Here is an 18,898-nt window from a genome sequence, read left to right as displayed (position 1 = left end):
TGGATAAAACAGGAAAGGTCAACTCGACAGTATGGCAGATCTTTTTCAAACGACCGTAGCGAGACCAATGTGGTCTGTAAATGACGCACGGCACTCGTCCCCACCAAGACCAGTAATAGCACACCATCTTAACTGCCCGCACCGCTGTAACTTCCTGGGACTAAACCTGCAGAAAATACTTTACATTTTCACACTATTTTCTTACACTTTATTAAGCATTTCTTACATATTCCTTAGTTTTGCACCTCCATTTTAAGATGTTATTGTTAAGTGTTCAATGGGATTTTAGAATTGTGCTTAAGTTGATTTAGTGAGTTCTATTCTTGATAGCTGAGTGAATTATAAGAAGGTTACATTCCCAATACATTTTTTTACATTTAATATATTTTTCTCCTGATCCCTGTTTTTTATAGGTCATAAAAAATAATATGAATTATCGATAACCGATATTGCGATAGTGTTCAGCTATATTGCCCAGCCCTACGATTCGGTACCAATTCCCGGTTATTTTGTGTTTGTTAACAAATGCTAATGTTTAGAAAAAACAAAATCAACTTTTTAAAAAGGTAACATTTGAAAAAAAGCAGTTTATGATAACTGTGCTGTCCAGTTATATTTAGTTTTCAAATTGTTTTAATTGTAGCTTTTGCCTTCCAAGACACTAGATGGCAGTAGTGTGTTGCCCAACTATAAAGTAGTCCTTGCCAAGAAGCTGAATGCCAGTCTAGTCTTATATAAATTGTTTATACTTTAAGTATTGCACTTTATACACACTAGCTTATAGTAAAGTTGACCTTATTTGTAGTTTTAATTACCAAATCTGGAGTGTTTTCAAAATCGGCATGTAAAATCGCTAATGCTAATTAGTAGCATAGATATGTAAAAGACAATGGAAATTAGCATCGAGCTAGCATATGTAGGAAAAGGGTAGCCGTACTTGACATTTTAGTGTTTTTTATCATCAGGTATTTCTTTGTTGGCATGGAAAATGTCAATATTTCAAAGGCAGTGTGGCTCAGTGCGACTTAAGTACTGCTTGAGTGTTTGTTTCCTTGCCAAGTGTTTGTCTGCAACCGTACGTGACGTCACAAGCAACAAAAATGTATCGGAGATTTGAATGCAAGCTGATATAATCCGATACTTGTACTTTTTTGCTGACATCGGACCGGTATCGACTCAGGACATCCATAAGAACAATAATAAATAACAACAAACTTTGCACACCGTGTCAGAATCTTCCATCCAGTTGACGCTGTACCAGTCTCCCAGGTACGTGTCGCGCTCAGCATCGAAGTAGCACGCATACGACGACTCGTGAGAGTTGGCTGCTGTGGTGGCGTAAACTACAAAGGAAAAGTAACAGAGCGATACATGCGTTTTAAGATGCAGCGTGAACAAGACGACAAACATTTGAAATCAGTAAAAACCTTGTTTAGCAGACATTTTGAAACAAATGAAAATCAATGAATGATATCTAATCAATGATACATTCCGTATTTCCTTGAATTGCCGCCGGGTATATAGTATGTGCCTACCTTTAATTACTGCCGGGTCAAACTCATTTCGCAAAATATTATTTTTTATTAGAGCATGTCTAGAATTTCCGCCGGGTCAAACTCGTTTCGCAAAATAATTAGCATATGCCTAGAATTTCCACCGGGTCAAACTTGTCACGTCACGAGTGACACTTCACCTGTCATCATTTTCAAAATGGAGGAGGCTGATTTTAATCATTTGAAATCGCATAAAGGGAAGAAGATTAAGAGCTATTCAGTAGGATTTAAGCTCCAAGCTATTGAATATGCTAAAAAGAACAGTAAGCAGCTATGTTTTATTAATATACCGTAGCTGCGTGTGTCAAATATGAGTCATTAAATGACTCCCGCCTCCTGGTGGTAGAGGGCGCTAGTGATCCTTCTTGCGACTACTCGGCTGCAGAAGAAGTGACAACAAGCAGCAAGAGTGAGCAGCGATCCTCTATTTTTTCCTCTCGCTTTCACTTTTAACATGGAGGATTACATATCTAAAATAAAACAGTTTTCTAAACTGGACTTTCAATCGAAGCAGGAGGTAATAAAGGAAGATCTCCATCGAGACAGAGAGACTTTTAAAACTGAAGAAAGATAAGGAAGACTTCTATAAACAAGTTATCGATGCTTTTGATCAGAAGGAGCTGCGCATGGACTTCATTTATAAGTAAAGGTAAGACCATAATAACGTTTTTTTTAATCAAATGTGCTTTTCATGATGGTATGTATCTTTACATCACACTCAAATTTATAAGCGCAGGCCTAAACTTACCGCATGCCTTTGGTAAGCGCCGGCGCAAGAAGAGGTTTTAAATTAATTAGCGCCCCAGTGGCAACTCAATGAAATACGATAATAGTAAATAATATCTGCATGTTAAAGTCAATGTTATGGATTATTCCGAATCATTCTGACACGTTCTTGTGGTCGAAGGTGGACTCACCATCGATGTCATGCGGCAGATGGTTCATCATGGATCCTGATTCGCAGGCTTCAATGTACAGCACCATCTGACACACCAGCAGCTATTAATGATCCTCCTTGTAAAGTCTCACAGTGTCAGTGGGCTACAGACCTTCTTGTACTTCTTATTGTCGTGCATGTACTTGATCGTATCCTGGAGGTCTTTGACGTGCAGCTGCAAGCACAACAATTTCAAGTAATTACAGTATTTTTAATACACTTTTAATACAGCATTTCAGCTTATTTGCGAATGTGAGCTCGCTGTTAGAAATGTTATAAAATAGTGATGCAGGCCTAAACATGGTTTTTTTTGCATATGTAAGATGTCAACATTAATGTTCGCTCCAAGGTGCAATTGCACGCTGCTCACGAGTCCTCTGCCCACGGCAAATCTATGCCAAGCAACAAAATCCAATTAAAAAAAATTTAAAAAAGCGATTTTCAAAGTAACTGACGACAAGAGGCCACCACAGAGACAACAGTTTTTTTTTTTTTTAGCACTGTTCAATTATTGTAACGCCTGTCGAGACGGTTTGAGGAGGACGTGAATTCCATCGATCACTTTATTGAGCAAAACTCTTTATAAACACATGACCAAAAACATTGATAAACAATTTCTATCTCGAAAAGCTGCCGTACAAACCAGACCAAAAGCAACCTGGCCATCCTTCATATGAACAGCAGCCGCTTGCTCTTTCTCACCTGTGCCAACACATGCACATATGGCACTGAGCCAGTGATGCGTTTACAGCCACACAAAAAGTCGGACATTTCCGACACCCCACATTATGTGGAATTCCAGGTCGTTAGACTATGAGCGTAACGACATGTGTGCTCATTCTACTGTCATTTATTAAAAATCCTAATTTATAAATATTAGGGATGCACCGATTAATCGGTAACCGAATATATTCGGCCGAATATGGCAAAAAAAAGCCACATTCGGCCTTCGGTGGAATGAGTTAAAAACAAGGCCGAATAGTGGCGTGTGACGCAATTTTTTGACGCGGTGACGCAATCAACCAACCAGTGACGTTGGGATATGTTGTGTACCTGTATAAGTGTATGAGGTTACAAGCACACACTTAATTGAGATTTACTTGAGCCTTCTGTTTACATTATTAGCATATCTACTGTGGCTAAGCAGACTTTTGCCAAAAGGACAATAATTCATTTGTTGTGGGTTTATCCACTTTAATGCACTTTATTTTTTTTGGAATGCATGTTTTGTTTGAAGGCCTAATATAAATGAAAAACTTTGTGCTTTTTTTGTAAAGCAAAGGCTACTTGAATATCAAAAAAAATTTCAATATTCAATAAAAAATTACTTTATTTGAAAAACATGTCTAAATATTTATTCCAGGCTATTTATGCAATATAAAAAAAAATGTGAAAAACTACATTCATTATTCGGTATTCGGCCAAGCGTTTAAATTTTATTCGGCTTCGGCCACAAATATTCATTTCGGTGCATCCCTAATAAATATTAATCTTGAAATGCTGTTATTATAATAAAAAAATACTGATAAAAAATATATGTATTTTACAAACGGAAAGTTACAGCAATGTACATCTCATTATACATGTGAATGTTTGAATGGGAACTAAATGCGATATCTGAAAGGGGTGCACATTATTTCCAAAGCAGGACCCCCACCCAGACACACAATACTAGTACACAGCTCATTGAAAAACAATATGTTGTCATTGCAAGTGGGCCAAAACACTTGCATTAGAAAATGATCACACAGTGCTGACATTTGATTAGAATAATAAGAAATGTAACTTGTTATTTAGTCAAGTTTGGGACAGGTGTGCTACGGGTATGGCCTCAATGTGCACGTCTGATGTTGCTCACATGTGCTCCACTGAGTGCTCAGGGAGTTTGTGCGTTTGCTCACACACATGAAAAATTAGAGGGAACACCGGTTAACAGCAAATGTTCATAGCTTAAGAAGTTAAAACTCCAACACATGGCAACATAAACAACATTTTTAATGCACAGTAATAATCATCCTATCTTGCTGATTGTATTCTACCATATGTCCTGGCAAGAAATCTGCCTTCAAAGAACTCCGGCTACCTCAATAGAAGCATTCAAGTCCCATCTTAAAAGTCATTTGTATACTCTAGCCCAGGGGTGTCAGACTGAAATACAGAGTGGGCCAACAATTTAAAACTGAACAAAGCCGCGGGCCAAGGTTGGAACAAAGTAACCTTTTAATAGGGACCCAAACAAGTTTTGCTTTGAATATTGAACAAGCAAGGCTAATATAACTTTATAGTGACATGCAAAATTAAGTTTCAAATAATACTAATAATTAAAAAATATCAATGGCATATCAAATAAAATACAATTAAAAATTTAATGCCTCTTTTCTACTTGCAGCCTTCTGAGGTGAATAGCAAAATAAACTTTTTTCCACAGGCTAATAATACATTTGAAAATATCAATCAATGTTTATTTATATAGCCCTAAATCACAAGTGTCTCAAAGGGCTGCACAAACCACAACGACATCCTCGGTAGAGCCCACATAAGGGCAAGGAAAAACTCACACCCAGTGGGACCCCGGTGACAGTGACAATGATGACTATGAGAATATAAAATAAAATAACAATAATGAATGATTGTAACATTCAAGCCCTGGCAAAAGCTGGGCATGAATAAAACGTTAATTATTGCTCAGTCTGCGACACTGATTTGGTTTAACACTAAATATGGAACAAGCAACGATTATATACCTTAATAGTGCAAAATCAACTTCCAAAAAAACATCAAAGGTATATTAAATACAAATTAAATTACAAATTGAATGCCTCTTCTATTTGCAGCCTTCTAAGGTAAATATCTATATTAACTTTTTCCACAGGCTAATAAATTTGAAACTAAAATAATGAGGTGGGCGGGGTTTGGTGGTAGCAAGGGGTTGTATATTGTAGCGTCCCGGAACAGTTAGTGCTGCAAGGGTCTCTGGGTATTTGTTCTTGTTTGGTGTGGTTTCACAGTGTGGCGCATATTTGTAATAGTGTTAAAGTTGTTTACACGCCTACCCTCAGTGTGACCTGTATGGCTGTTGACCAAGTATGCCTTACATTCATTTGTGTGTGTGTACAAGCCGCATATATTATGTGACTTGGCCGGCACGCTGCTTGCATTGAGGAAAAGCAGACGCGACGACAGGTTGTAGAGAACGCTAAAAGCAGTGCCTTTAAGGCACGCCCCCAATATTGTTGTCAGGGTGGAAATCGGGAGAAATTGGGGAGAATGGTTGCCCTGGGAGAATTTCTGGAGGGGCACTGAACTTCAGGAGTCTCCCAGGAAAAATCGGGAGGGTTGGCAAGTATGAGTATTAGCGGTGAATGCGATATCATTTCCCACTGGATTTGAGTTTTCCTTGCCCTTATGTGGGCCTACCGAGGATGTCGTAGTGGTTTGTGCAGCCCTTTGAGACACTAGTGATTTAGGGCTATATAAGTAAACATTGATTGATTGATTGATTGATAATACCAGCGGGCCAGCTCTAATGTTAATTTGATATTGCCTCAAGGGCCAAATAAAATTACACGGCGGACAAAATTTACAGAGTTTGATCTGCCGTTTTTCTTTTCTGCTCTGCCCCCCTCTCCCTTGTGGAGGGGGGGAAGGGGGGGGGGGGGGGCACAGATGAAGTGCTGGCTGTCCAAAGTCGGGACCTGGGGTGGACCGCTCGCCTGTGCAGCGGTTGGGACATCTCTGCACCGCTGACCCGTATCCGCTCGGGATGGTCTCCTGCTGGCACCACTTTGGACTGGACTCTCACTATTATGTTAGATCCACTATGGACTGGACTCTCACACTATTATGTTAGATCCACTATGGACTGGACTCTCACTATTATGTTAGATCCACTATGGACTGGACTCTCACACTATTATGTTAGATCCACTATGGACTGGACTCTCACTATTATGTTAGATCCACTATGGACTGGACTCTCACACTATTATGTTAGATCCACTATGGACTGGACTCTCACACTATTATGTTAGATCCACTATGGACTGGACTCTCACACTATTATGTTAGATCCACTATGGACTGGACTCTCTCACTATTAAGTTAGATCCACTATGGACTGGACTCTCACACTATTAAGTTAGATCCACTATGGACTGGACTCTCACACTATTATGTTAGATCCACTACGGACTGGACTCATTATTATGTTGGATCCACTATGGAATGGATTCTCACTATTACGTTAGATCCACTATGGACTGGATTCTCACTATTATGTTAGATCCACTATGGACTGGACTTTCACAATATTATGCTAGACCCCCTCGACGTCCATTGCATCCGGTCACCCACATCTGCGGTCCTCTCCAAGGTTTCTCATAGTCATTCTCATTGACATCCCACTGGCTTGTGACTTTTCCTTGCCCTTATGTGGGATCTGAACCGAGGATGCCGGTGTGGTTTGTGCAGCCCTTTGAGACACTTGTGATTTAGGGCTATATAAATAAACATTGATTAATTGAGAATAATTATACAGTCACAATAGCAAAATAAGTCATAACAGAATAATAGTCACATTAATAAAAAATAACATTAAGTCATAATAAAATAGGTAATAATAATAAATAAAACAAACAAAAATCAAATAAAATTACATTATTACCTCGCCGTTGGGGAAACCCAGAATTCCAGGTGCGCCATGGTCAGTGAAGTAAACAAACACGTGATCTTTGGGACCACTACAGATAAAAAGGGGCAAGATCAAACTTTTTAAAACATTGACATAAATAAAATAGTCATAGTTTCTCATCACTTGCCTCGCCAGCACTTTACCAGAGCCACCTTTGACCTTGGAAGCTTCACCCCGAAGTACAGCCAGGAAGTTCTCTGGAGTCACTGCCTGCACACACGCACACACACACACACACACACACACACACACACACACACACAGTCAAAGTGTGTATATTGTGTAGCATCCGACTGGATGTAGTATTGCTAGACACGTACTTCCGCAGTGTAGTCCTTGACGACTCCCTTGTACACGTCGGTGCCGTTGGGCCTGTTGATGATGATACCGGGGGTGGGGTTCCTGCAGGGCGGAGGGGGGGGGGATGTAGTCAGCTGATAAAAGCATTGAGGGCAAAGTTATGAAGACATCACATGAGCCAGGAATTGCTGCATCAGCGAATGACAGAATGGTGGGGGGGGAAATAGTCATTCAGTGACACTTGAAGTTAAACTGTAACTAAAAATTCAATAAAAGCTGAAAAACATCAGATCAATATGGCTGACCTACTTTATGTCAATCATGTCTCACATTAAAGCAGAGGGTGTATGATAAGTACATGATGTGTGCATGATAAATACGTGTACATTTCAGTAGAACTACTTCAGACATCTTTACTGCCTATTGGTACACAAGTGAATGCATGTATTACTTTAATGTTCTCTATTATGATTTATGATAGTACTTCATATTTGCAGTTATTACTTTTACTCATTTTCTGCTAGCATCATCTTAGTATTTTAAACAATATGTCTGTGTAATTACTGGCTCATTTGTGTGCTTACACTTCTCTACTCCTGTGTTACACTACTTACACTAGTTGGAGTTTACAATAGCCATGGTAGTTAGAATTATTGTAACTAACATTACTGTAAATAGCTCCAAGTAGAGTAGCTACTGTAGCTAGAACTATGATTACAGTAGATACAATCATAGACATGTTCTAAGGCAGGAGTGCCCACACTTTTTCTGCAGGCGAGCTACTTTTCAATTGACCAACTCGAGGGGATCTACCTCATTTATATATATCATTTATATTTATTTATTTATGAAAGAGACATTTTTGTAAACAAGTTAAATGTGTTTAATGATAATACAAGCATGTGTAACACATATAGATGTCTTTCTTTCACGAATACAAGAATATAAGTTGGTGTATTACCTGATTCTGATGACTTGCATTGATTGGAATCAGACAGTAATGATGATAACGCCCACATTTTCAAATGGAGGAGAAAAAAAGTTGTCCTTTCTGTACAATACCACATGAAAGTGGTTGGTTTTTGGCATCTAATTCATCCAGCTTCCATACACTTTACAAGAAAAACAATGGCGGCAAATTCCGTAGCTTGCTTGATTGACATTCACGGCACCCGAGGGTCTTGTGAGATGACGCTGGCTGCTGCCAGTTCATTATTATGAAAAAATGACAGAGAGGAAGGCGAGAAACACTTTTTATTTCAACAGACTCTCGCGCCGTCCCTTCCGTCAAAACTCTAAAGGCCGACTGCACATTTCCTATCTTCACAATAAAAGCCCTGCTTCATGCTGCCTGCGCTAACAAAATAAGAGTCTCGGAAAGCTGGCGTGCACAAGTGATGTGCACGCCAGCTTTCTGAGGGATCACTTGTGCACGCCAGTTTTCCGAGACTCTGTATTTAGTTAGCGCAGGCAGCATGAAGCAGGGCTTTTATTGTGAAGATAGGAAATGTGCAGTCGGCCTTTAGAGTTTTGACGGAAGGTACGGCGCAAGAGTCTGTTGAAATAAAAAGTGTTTCTCGCCTTCCTCTCGGTCATATTTTCATAATAATGATCTTGCAGCAGCCAGCGTCATCTCACAAGACCCTCCGGTACCGTGAATGTCATTTAAGTGACGTCTTGGTGAAGATTGATGATCACTCATTTTTAGGTCTATTTTTTTTTAAAAGGCTGGCTCGAGATCGACTGACACACCCCCCCGCGGTCGACTGGGAGCTCGCGATCGACGTAATGGGCACCCCTGTTCTAAGGGTACGCAGCATGGAGTGCTACTGCCTACTGCCGCTGACGAGACGCGGGGCCGCCATCTTGGAGTGGTGATCCGCTCCACTCGGTGAAATTCAATTAGCAGAAACAATGAAGTGTCAGCGCATTTCATTCATCTCACCTCACTGAATACCACTCATTTTCACCACCTTGTTGTCATACGTGTAGATATGATAAAGGACACATGTTTTATTATTCATAGTTTGCTTCACAGTACTAGAATATTCTTATATGCTATAAGTGACCAGACGTCCCAGATCAAAACTGGGAATATAATCCCAGAGAAGGGGAAAAAAAATGGTCAGCTATTTTTAAGTTGAAGAAACAATATGATTAGGTTATATATACACATGTGTATATCCTACATAAACAATGTATGAATACATTACATATCTATAGGTTGTATCTCTGTTGCTGCAGCAGCAGAGAGTTTATTATGTCTTGACACTTTGTATTAATATTTTCTTCTACATTCTTCCCTTAAACTGATTGTTTTATAAGTATTTTTGATGTATGTCACTTTGGATAAAAGCATCTGCCAAATACTTCAACATAAACATATATAAACACCTGAAAGTCTTTATATCAGCTAAAACCACCAATCTGTTTCACTGGATTCAGAATAAAAACTAATTCTGTCTTACCCAACAATGTTAGTATTTGAATATTGTTACTTTAAGACTTATTTCTGGTTACAATTTTTCGTTAAGAAAGTATTGTCTCATACTTTGCCTAAAATGACAATGCATCATAATTAGTGGCGGCTGGTGAATTTTCATCAAATACAACCAACAGTACGTTAATGTTAAATCTTACTTGTGAAAAGTAATCCACTGATTCTTATTTTTAACAGTCCGCTCATTTGAGCAGGAAAACGCTGAACACCATCTTTGTTTTCTACCTGTCAACTGTCAGTTTAGCATCTTTGTTGTCTACCTGTCAACTGTCAGTTTAGCATCTTTGTTGTCTACCTGTCAACTGTCAGTTTAGCATCTTTGTTGTCTACCTGTCAACTGTCAGTTTAGCATCTTTGTTGTCTACCTGTCAAGTGTCACTTTAGCATCTTTGTTTTCTACCTGTCAACTGTCAGTTTAGCATCTTTGTTGTCTACCTGTCAACTGTCAGTTTAGCATCTTTGTTTTCTACCTGTCAACTGTCAGTTTAGCATCTTTGTTTTCTACCTGTCAACTGTCAGTTTAGCATCTTTGTTGTCTACCTGTCAACTGTCAGTTTAGCATCTTTGTTGTCTACCTGTCAACTGTCAGTTTAGCATCTTTGTTTTCTACATGTCAAGTGTCAGTTTAGCATCTTTGTTGTCTACCTGTCAACTGTCAGTTTAGCATCTTTGTTGTCTACCTGTCAACTGTCAGTTTAGCATCTTTGTTGTCTACCTGTCAACTGTCAGTTTAGCATCTTTGTTGTCTACCTGTCAACTGTCAGTTTAGCATCTTTGTTTTCTACCTGTCAACTGTCAGTTTAGCATCTTTGTTTTCTACCTGTCAACTGTCACTTTAGCATCTTTGTTTTCTACCTGTCAACTGTCAGTTTAGCATCTTTGTTGTCTACCTGTCAACTGTCACTTTAGCATCTTTGTTGTCTACCTGTCAAATGTCACTTTAGCATCTTTGTTGTCTACCTGTCAAATGTCACTTTAGCATCTTTGTTGTCTACCTGTCAACTGTCAGTTTGGCATCTTTGTTTTCTACCTGTCAACTGTCAGTTTAGCATCTTTGTTGTCTACCTGTCAACTGTCAGTTTAGCATCTTTGTTTTCTACCTGTCAACTGTCACTTTAGCATCTTTGTTGTCTACCTGTCAACTGTCAGTTTAGCATCTTTGTTGTCTACCTGTCAACTGTCAATTTAGCATCTTTGTTTTCTACCTGTCAACTGTCAGTTTAGCATATTTGTTGTCTACCTGTCAACTGTCAGTTTAGCATCTTTATTTTCTACCTGTCAACTGTCAGTTTAGCATCTCTGTTTTCCACCTGTCAACTGTCAGTTGAGGCTGCTCGCCGGCTCCATATCACCACTTCAAGATGGCGGCCCAATTTCTCGCGTCACAGCAGCCAATGCTGCGTCTACTTATAACATGTCTATGGTTACAATAGCTACACTAGTTATAGTAGCTACAGTAGCTATAGCAGTTACAACTACTGTAACTACTATAGCTATTGTAAATAGCTGTAGTTACAGTATACATAGTAGTGAAGTGAATTTATATAGCGCTTTTTCTCCAGAGACTCAAAGCGCTTTACATAGTGAAAGCCATTATATACGTCCTTTAAGCTACATTTAAACCATTGTGGGTGGCACTTGGAGCAAAGTAAATAAATAAATCAAATTATTGACGTTTACTAATGTATGCTATAATCATCCATGTCCCAATTGCGATGCATCTAAAAAAAAACGATAATTTCCTCCACCTCTAGTATTCACAGTAATTACAGTATTTACAGTTGTTACGCTAGCTACAGTAACCAGAAAATTGCCACATAAATGTTGATGGGCCCGCTACTTGTACAGTCAACCTCGGAGCCTGTGGACTGAAGCTAAAAAGCTTGCATTAAACGTAAGCTTGCTAACGTTAGCTTGTCATAATAGGAACACTTGGCAAACTTGACAAGTCTCAAAATCCATCAATTTTAGGTTCGAAATTATCAAAATGAGCTAAAATGCGACAACTAAATGTTAGCATGCTAGCACGTGACCAGATAGGATACTTCTAAGACGACGGCAAGTACCTAAAGCCATATTTTTCAGGCTTCTAATAGAAACAAAATTAACAAATATGCTTGTATAAAACTTAAGTATGCAAATGTTAACATGGAAAAAGTTGGCGTACTAAAATGGTGGCAATTATAATAAGCCTTGATTTTATGATTTAGACAGTAGTCTTTATAGTGATTACAGCAGTTATTCAAAGCTAGTATTTATATTTACAGTAACTACTGTAATATAACTACCTACAGTAGCTAGTTTAGCTATTTTAATAATAGTGATAACTACTGTAACTAGAATAACTGATGTAGTAGTTACAGTAGCTATTATTTATAGCTACTGTAAGTATTATAAATACCGTAACTACTATAACTACCGTAGCTAATTTAATTAATATAACTACTGTAATAGTAGTTATAACTAGAATAACTCCTATAGCTATAGTAGTTACAGTAGCTATCATTTATAGCTACACTAAGTACTATAACTACCGTAACTACTATAACTAATGTAGCTAGTTCAACAACTGTAATAATAGTTATGACTACTCCAACTACAATAACTGCTTTAGTAGTTACATTAGCTATTATTTATAGCAACTGTAGCTATTATTTAGCTAATATTGGCTATTATATATAGCTACTGTAAGTACTAGTTACAGTAGCTATTATTTTTAGCAACGGTAAGTACTACTACTACCATAACTACTGCAGCTAGTTTTATTTTTTTTTAACTACTGCAAGAATAGTTTTGACTCACTACAAAAACTGCTGTAGCTATAGTAGTTGCAGTAACTATTATTTATAGCTACTTTATTATATTGCTACTACGGTACATATTTAGTCTATTTTATACAGGCATTTAGTCTATTTTATACCGGCATTGTCCTTTCCATCCTTTGAAACTGAACTACTGTGTGGAACAATTTCCCTTATGGATCAATAAAGTTTGTTTAAGTCTATTATGTAGCCATTATTTATAGCTACTGTAAGTACTAGGTACGGTAGCTATTATTTATAGCTACTGTAAGTACTATAAATAGCCTATTATAACTACCGTAGCTAGTTTAATTAATTTAACTACTGTAATAGTTATAATTACAATAACTCCTGTAGCTATAGTAGTTACTGTAACTATTATTTATAGCTACTGTAGCTAGTTTAATTATTTTAACTACTATAATAATAATGATGCCTAAATACAATAACTTCTGTAGTTACAGTGGCCTATTGTACTTTAACTACGGTAACTACTGTAATAATAGTTATGACTACTCCAACTACAACAACATTGTAGCTATATTAGTTACAGTACCTTGCTCTTCTATGTGCTTTACATGACCCCCGCTGGGGACAAATGTCTTTTTGAATTTGAAATGAGCTGCTTTTAACAGTTGGAGTAAATGTTCGTGGGGGAAAAAGTGGCCGCACAGGAAGTGGAAAGTATCATTACTAACAAGTAACAGTTTCATGCATCAGCCAAAAACAGCGTACAGAAATTCCCATTCACGTGGACAAATCTTCAGTTCTCCTTTTGGTGTTCCAGCAAAGCAGAAGTGTGCACTACATGGCTGCAGCAGACCGATCACATAATCAGTTTTAACTTGCACGTTTCTTCCTCACTTTGTTTTACTTGAATGTGTGCAAGAAATATGAACTGAACCAAGATATGATGTACTTGTTTGCATGGAATGAAATCTTGAATATGCTGTAAAGCAGGGGTCAGCAACCTTTTTGAAAGCAAGAGCTACTTCTTGGGTACTGATTAATGCCAAGGGCTACCAGTTTGATACACACTTAAATAAATGGCCAGAAATAGCCAATTTGCTCAATTTACCTTTAATAAATAAATCTATATATATAAAAAAATGGGTATTTCTGTCTGTCATTCCGTCGTACATTTTTTTTCTTTTTACGGAAGGTTTTTTTGTCGAGAATAAATGATGAAAAAAAACACTGAATTGAACGATTTAAAAGACGAGAAAACACGAAAAAAAAAGAAAATTTAATTTTGAAACATAGTTTATCTTCAATTTCGACTCTTTAAAATTCGAAATTCGACCGAAAAAAAATTAAGAAAAAACTAGCTAATTCGAATCTTTCTGAAAAAATAAAAAAAATAATTTATGGAACATCATTAATAATTTTTCCTGATTAAGATTAATTTTAGAATTTTGATGACATGTTTTAAATAGGTTAAAATCCAATCTGCAGTTTGTTAGAATATAACAAATTGGACCAAGATATATTACTAACAAAGACAAATCAATATTTCTTTTAGATTTTCCAGAACAAATTTTTTTTAAGAAATTCCAAATACTTTGAAATAAGATTTAAATGTGATTCTACAGATTTTCTAGATTTACCAGAATAATTTTTTTGAATTTTAAATAATAAGTTTGAAGAAGGGCTTCACGGTGGGAGAGGGGTTAGTGCGTCTGCCTCACATTACGAAGTTCCTGCAGTCCTGGGTTCAAATCCAGGCTCGGGATCTTTCTGTGTGGAGTTTGCATGTTCTCCCCGTGAATGCGTGGGTTCCCTCCGGGTACTCCGGCTTCCTCCCACCTCCAAAGACATGCACCTGGGGATAGGTTGATTGGCAACACTAAATTGGCCCTAGTGTGTGAATGTGAGTGTGAATGTTGTCTGTCTATCTGTGTTGGCCCTGCGATGAGGTGGCGACTTGTCCAGGGTGTACCCCGCCTTCCGCCCGATTGTAGCTGAGATAGGCGCCAGCGCCCCCCGCGACCCCAAAAGGGAATAAGCGGTAGAAAATGGATGGATGGAAGTTTGAAGAAATATTTCACAAAAATATTCTTTGTCGAAAAAACAGAAGCTAAAATGAAGAATTAAAATTAAATGTTTTTTTTTATTCTTTACAATTAAAAAAAAAATACTTGAACATTGATTTAAATTGTCAGAAAAGAAGAGGAAGGAATTTAAAAAAGGTAAAAAGGTATGTGTTTAAAAATCCTAAAATCATTTTTAAGGTTGTATTAATTCTCTAAAATTGTCTTTCTGAAAGTTATAAGAAGCAAAGTAAAAAAAATAAATGAATTTATTTAAACAAGTGAAGACCAAGTCTTTAAAATATTTTCTTGGATTTTCAAATTCTAGTAAATAAATACAATTTAAACAATAGAGGCAGTTCACTGGTAAGTGCTGCTATTTGAGCTATTTTTAGAACAGGCCGGCAAGCTAATCATCTGGTCCTTACGGGCGACCTGGTGCCCGCGGGCACCGCGTTGGTGACCCCTGCTGTAAATGTTCCAACTAACATTTCTATACCACTTATTTGTTTCTTGTACATTTTTTTTCACCATCAATCCCAACAGTGCGAGTGTATTCATAGGCACTCAGCAGGTTAGTGCAGCTACCACATGAGTTGTGTTGCTGCTGCGTTGTACAATAAATAGACTTCAATGTTCATGTGATGGAGGACAGACGGAGACAAACAATTGCAGGTGCTTACTCGTCGGAGTTTGCCAAGTCGTCCATCATCATGACCACGATCTGCTCATCTGGAATGCCGTTCTTGTGGACAATCTGGTAGGCGTGGCACGCGTCGGCCTAGCACACACAGAGACAATCTTATTCATAGGAGGCTCATAATGTTGCCAAAGAAGCAATACAAATGGAGCATTTAATGAAGTTTCCACCCAAACCAGTTTATTGAACTGTGACTTGGTGTGGGTGGAGCTCACATGCCACAGCACCTAGTTATCAATACAGGGCTGCGGCTGGTTGAGTACTTTTTATTTATTTACAGACAAATGAATGAATGAATGTATTTATTCCCTGCAATTAGGTAGCGACTTGTCCAGAGTGTACGCCCCCTTCCGCAGGAAGGCAGCTGAGATAGGCTCCAGCGACCCCCCCGCAACCCCCAAAAGGGACAAGCGGTAAAAAAATGGATGTATTTAGATGATGATTTCCCCCTCTTAATAAAGGTGTACTTCTAGTGTTATGTCTAAGAGAAGTAGTGATCACTGGATTGAGCTGGCAGAGTCTAGAATTGAATCCATAAACTACATGATATATCATACAAGTGCTGTGGAATCTGTTGCACTCTGTAAGCTTCAGAAGATTGTACCATAAAGAGGATTTGAGGGAGCATGATGTAGCACGGATGACTTTCTTCTGAAGAATCTCCAGTTTTTAAGATAACTGGGATACATGTTACATCATACAGCATTGCGATAGTTTATATGTGCTTCAAACGGAGTCCGATACAGAATTAAGAGAGCGAAAGTGCCTAAATTTTGAGAGTAGTACGTGTGCAGGCAAGTGTAAATCCTGTGTGGTGTTTGTCATCCTTTGTCCTCCGGCTAAACAACTTCCTTAACATTTTAGTTAATAAAAACATAAGAACACCGCCAACTCGTTTATGTTACCACTAGATTTAGACAAAGTTTAATGATCCACAAGGAAAATTGTTCCACACAGTAGCTCAGTTACAAAGGATGGAAAAGACAATGCAGGTATAAAAGAGACTAAAAGCAATATAAAATATAACATATACACGTAATATATGTACAGTATAGGATATATAATGATATATTATATGTTTATATCATATATACTATATTAGGGATGTTCGATAATATCGGAAATTATAGGTATCGGTTTCTAAATGATCAGTATCAGTTGGAAAACGTAAAATGTATGCCTTTTAAAAGGCCGCTGTGTACACGGACATAGGGAGGAGTACAGAGCGCCAATAAACCTTAAAGGCACTGCCAGTCTCATAATATCTACGGCTTTTCACACACATAAGTGAATGCAAGGCAAACTTGGGCAACAGCCATACAGGTCACACTGAGGGTGGCCTTATAAACAACTTTAACACTGTTACAAATGTGTGCCACACTGTGAACCCACACCAAACAAGAATGACAAACACATTTTGGGATAACATCCAATTCATTATTGGGCTTTGCGTATACAATGCAGTTAATCGCGATTAATCTGAGAAATAGTGCGATTAACTTCGATTAAAATGTTTAATCGTTGCCCAGCCCTAATATATATATATATTTTTTATATATATATATATATATATATATATATATATATATATATATATATATATATATATATATATATATATATATATAGCCTGGCCCCAGCACACTTTTTTTTTAACCCAGAGCGGCCCCTAAGTCAAAAAGTTTGGGGACCCCTGCAATAAATGAACATATGTATTTGTAAACTCTCTGAAGTGCGGAGAGGGGTAGGATTAAACTAGATTTGATTCTTCCTACTGTCAGAGTTATTTGGTTACGAACCCCAAGATGCAGAGATGGAGGCAAGCATGCAATGTGAAAACATATTTAATTAAATACTAAGACAAAAACAAAACCAAAAGGGTACAAACAAAAAGCACGCACATGGGCGGATATAACAAACTAAGGGCTATGAACAAACTAATCGGAAGCAGGGGAAAAAAAACCATTAAGCTACAAAACATCTCTCAAATATAGCTTACCGCTAAGCTGCATTCACACGAGCAGTAGGAATGACAAGTAGAAAATGACATTGACACGACAGGAGCGACATGTGACAACAATGATCCAGCACTGACTGGAAGACAAAGTGGGTACAAATAGGAGCAGGTTGATTGACTACAGGTCAACAGCACACAGGGAGACAAACAGGAAGCTGAACCAAAATAAGAGCACTTGACAGGAATTAAAGACAGGAGATACAAAACAGAGGAAACAGACAAATGCAGAGGAAAAAAACTAAAACATAGACAAACTGTCAGGGGAAAGCCTGACACCTACTCCTCTTCGGACATGATGTAAAGTGAAATGATTAGGGGTGGGCAAATTAATCAATCAATGACATTATTAATGCGTTAATTACGAGTTAACTCATCAATCTATTAACGCCGACAATTATTTAATCTCGCATTTGCGTATGTTGTTTACATGCTTTTATTTTGTTAACGCCTTTTCTTAATAAGATGGCGACGCCCGGCGTGGAGGGGCTCTTGGTAAAGATGGAACATTTGGCAAAAATAGCGGACAATTCTGCAAATGTCATGGCTGGCTTACAGCGTGGTCACTCCGGGATCACTTACGACCGCCAGACAATTCTGGATGTGGATAGATCGGGCCGTTTTGGACTGAATGAGGCGTGCTTGCTAGAGCGGCTAGCTAGCATGGGAATACTTTGCCGGCTACATCCAGCGGCCTGTGAAGCAGCGGAGTATATGTGTTGTCTGTCTATTTATGAATAATGCAGACCAGGAGTGTTGGCTGACTTCTTAACCTTTACTTTCAGAGCGTGCATATCACAACATACAAGATGCCGTCATGGCGACACAACATATACATGCTCCTCACTCCTGTTGCATGCTGGGTAGGGTAGTTCTTTTTTTCCCTGGCTCATAACATCACAATATAGTACCATGTATATGATGCCTTCAGTTTATCAAAGCACCAAGCAAACACTCGGAAAATTCCCATCATATCAATTCCTAGATATGGTCATAATTATTTTAAGTGCACTACGCAGAATAAACACAACATTATTAATATTGCTACTACGGATAACATAGGTTTTTTAAACATAAGATCCCTGATAAAAAAAATGTTCCTGCTGTTGCCTGTTCAGATGTTATGATTGTGGCTCAGAGATTTGTATGTAGATTATATTTATTTTCCATAACAAACAGGATAACTTAAATACCCTGGCAGTGGCAATAAGCTTAAATGTTTGTATTTACATTTTTGGAGTTGATTTTCATAAAATATGCTATTTAACTGCTACTGTTTAACAAGGACTGATTTAAATTGTGTTTGCACAACAAATATTTTGGCGCTTTTGTTCATGTGGGAGAATATTCCAATAAAGGTGCACTACACACTA

The 18,898-nt window shown here is 38.0% G+C and overlaps 1 protein-coding gene across 2 annotated transcripts in view; it reads right to left on the bottom strand.

Annotated features, from left to right (window-relative positions):
• lgmn (legumain) overlaps positions 1–18,898 on the bottom strand; it is a 34,485-nt gene that overhangs the window by 13,151 nt on the left and 2,436 nt on the right. For both annotated transcript variants that reach the window (XM_061893904.1, XM_061893905.1), the window contains 7 exons: positions 15,495–15,592; positions 7,501–7,582; positions 7,308–7,390; positions 7,154–7,229; positions 2,603–2,665; positions 2,471–2,537; positions 1,225–1,343 (listed from right to left, as the gene is read on the bottom strand). In XM_061893904.1, the coding sequence (XP_061749888.1) occupies positions 1,225–1,343; positions 2,471–2,537; positions 2,603–2,665; positions 7,154–7,229; positions 7,308–7,390; positions 7,501–7,582; positions 15,495–15,592 (588 nt within the window). The remainder of the gene's footprint in view (positions 1–1,224; positions 1,344–2,470; positions 2,538–2,602; positions 2,666–7,153; positions 7,230–7,307; positions 7,391–7,500; positions 7,583–15,494; positions 15,593–18,898) is intronic.

This window comes from Nerophis ophidion, linkage group LG03, assembly GCF_033978795.1.
Source record: "Nerophis ophidion isolate RoL-2023_Sa linkage group LG03, RoL_Noph_v1.0, whole genome shotgun sequence".
Classification (NCBI taxonomy): domain Eukaryota; kingdom Metazoa; phylum Chordata; class Actinopteri; order Syngnathiformes; family Syngnathidae; genus Nerophis; species Nerophis ophidion.
Note: the sequence above shows the minus strand (reverse complement) of the source record. Positions and strands in the feature narration are given on the sequence as shown.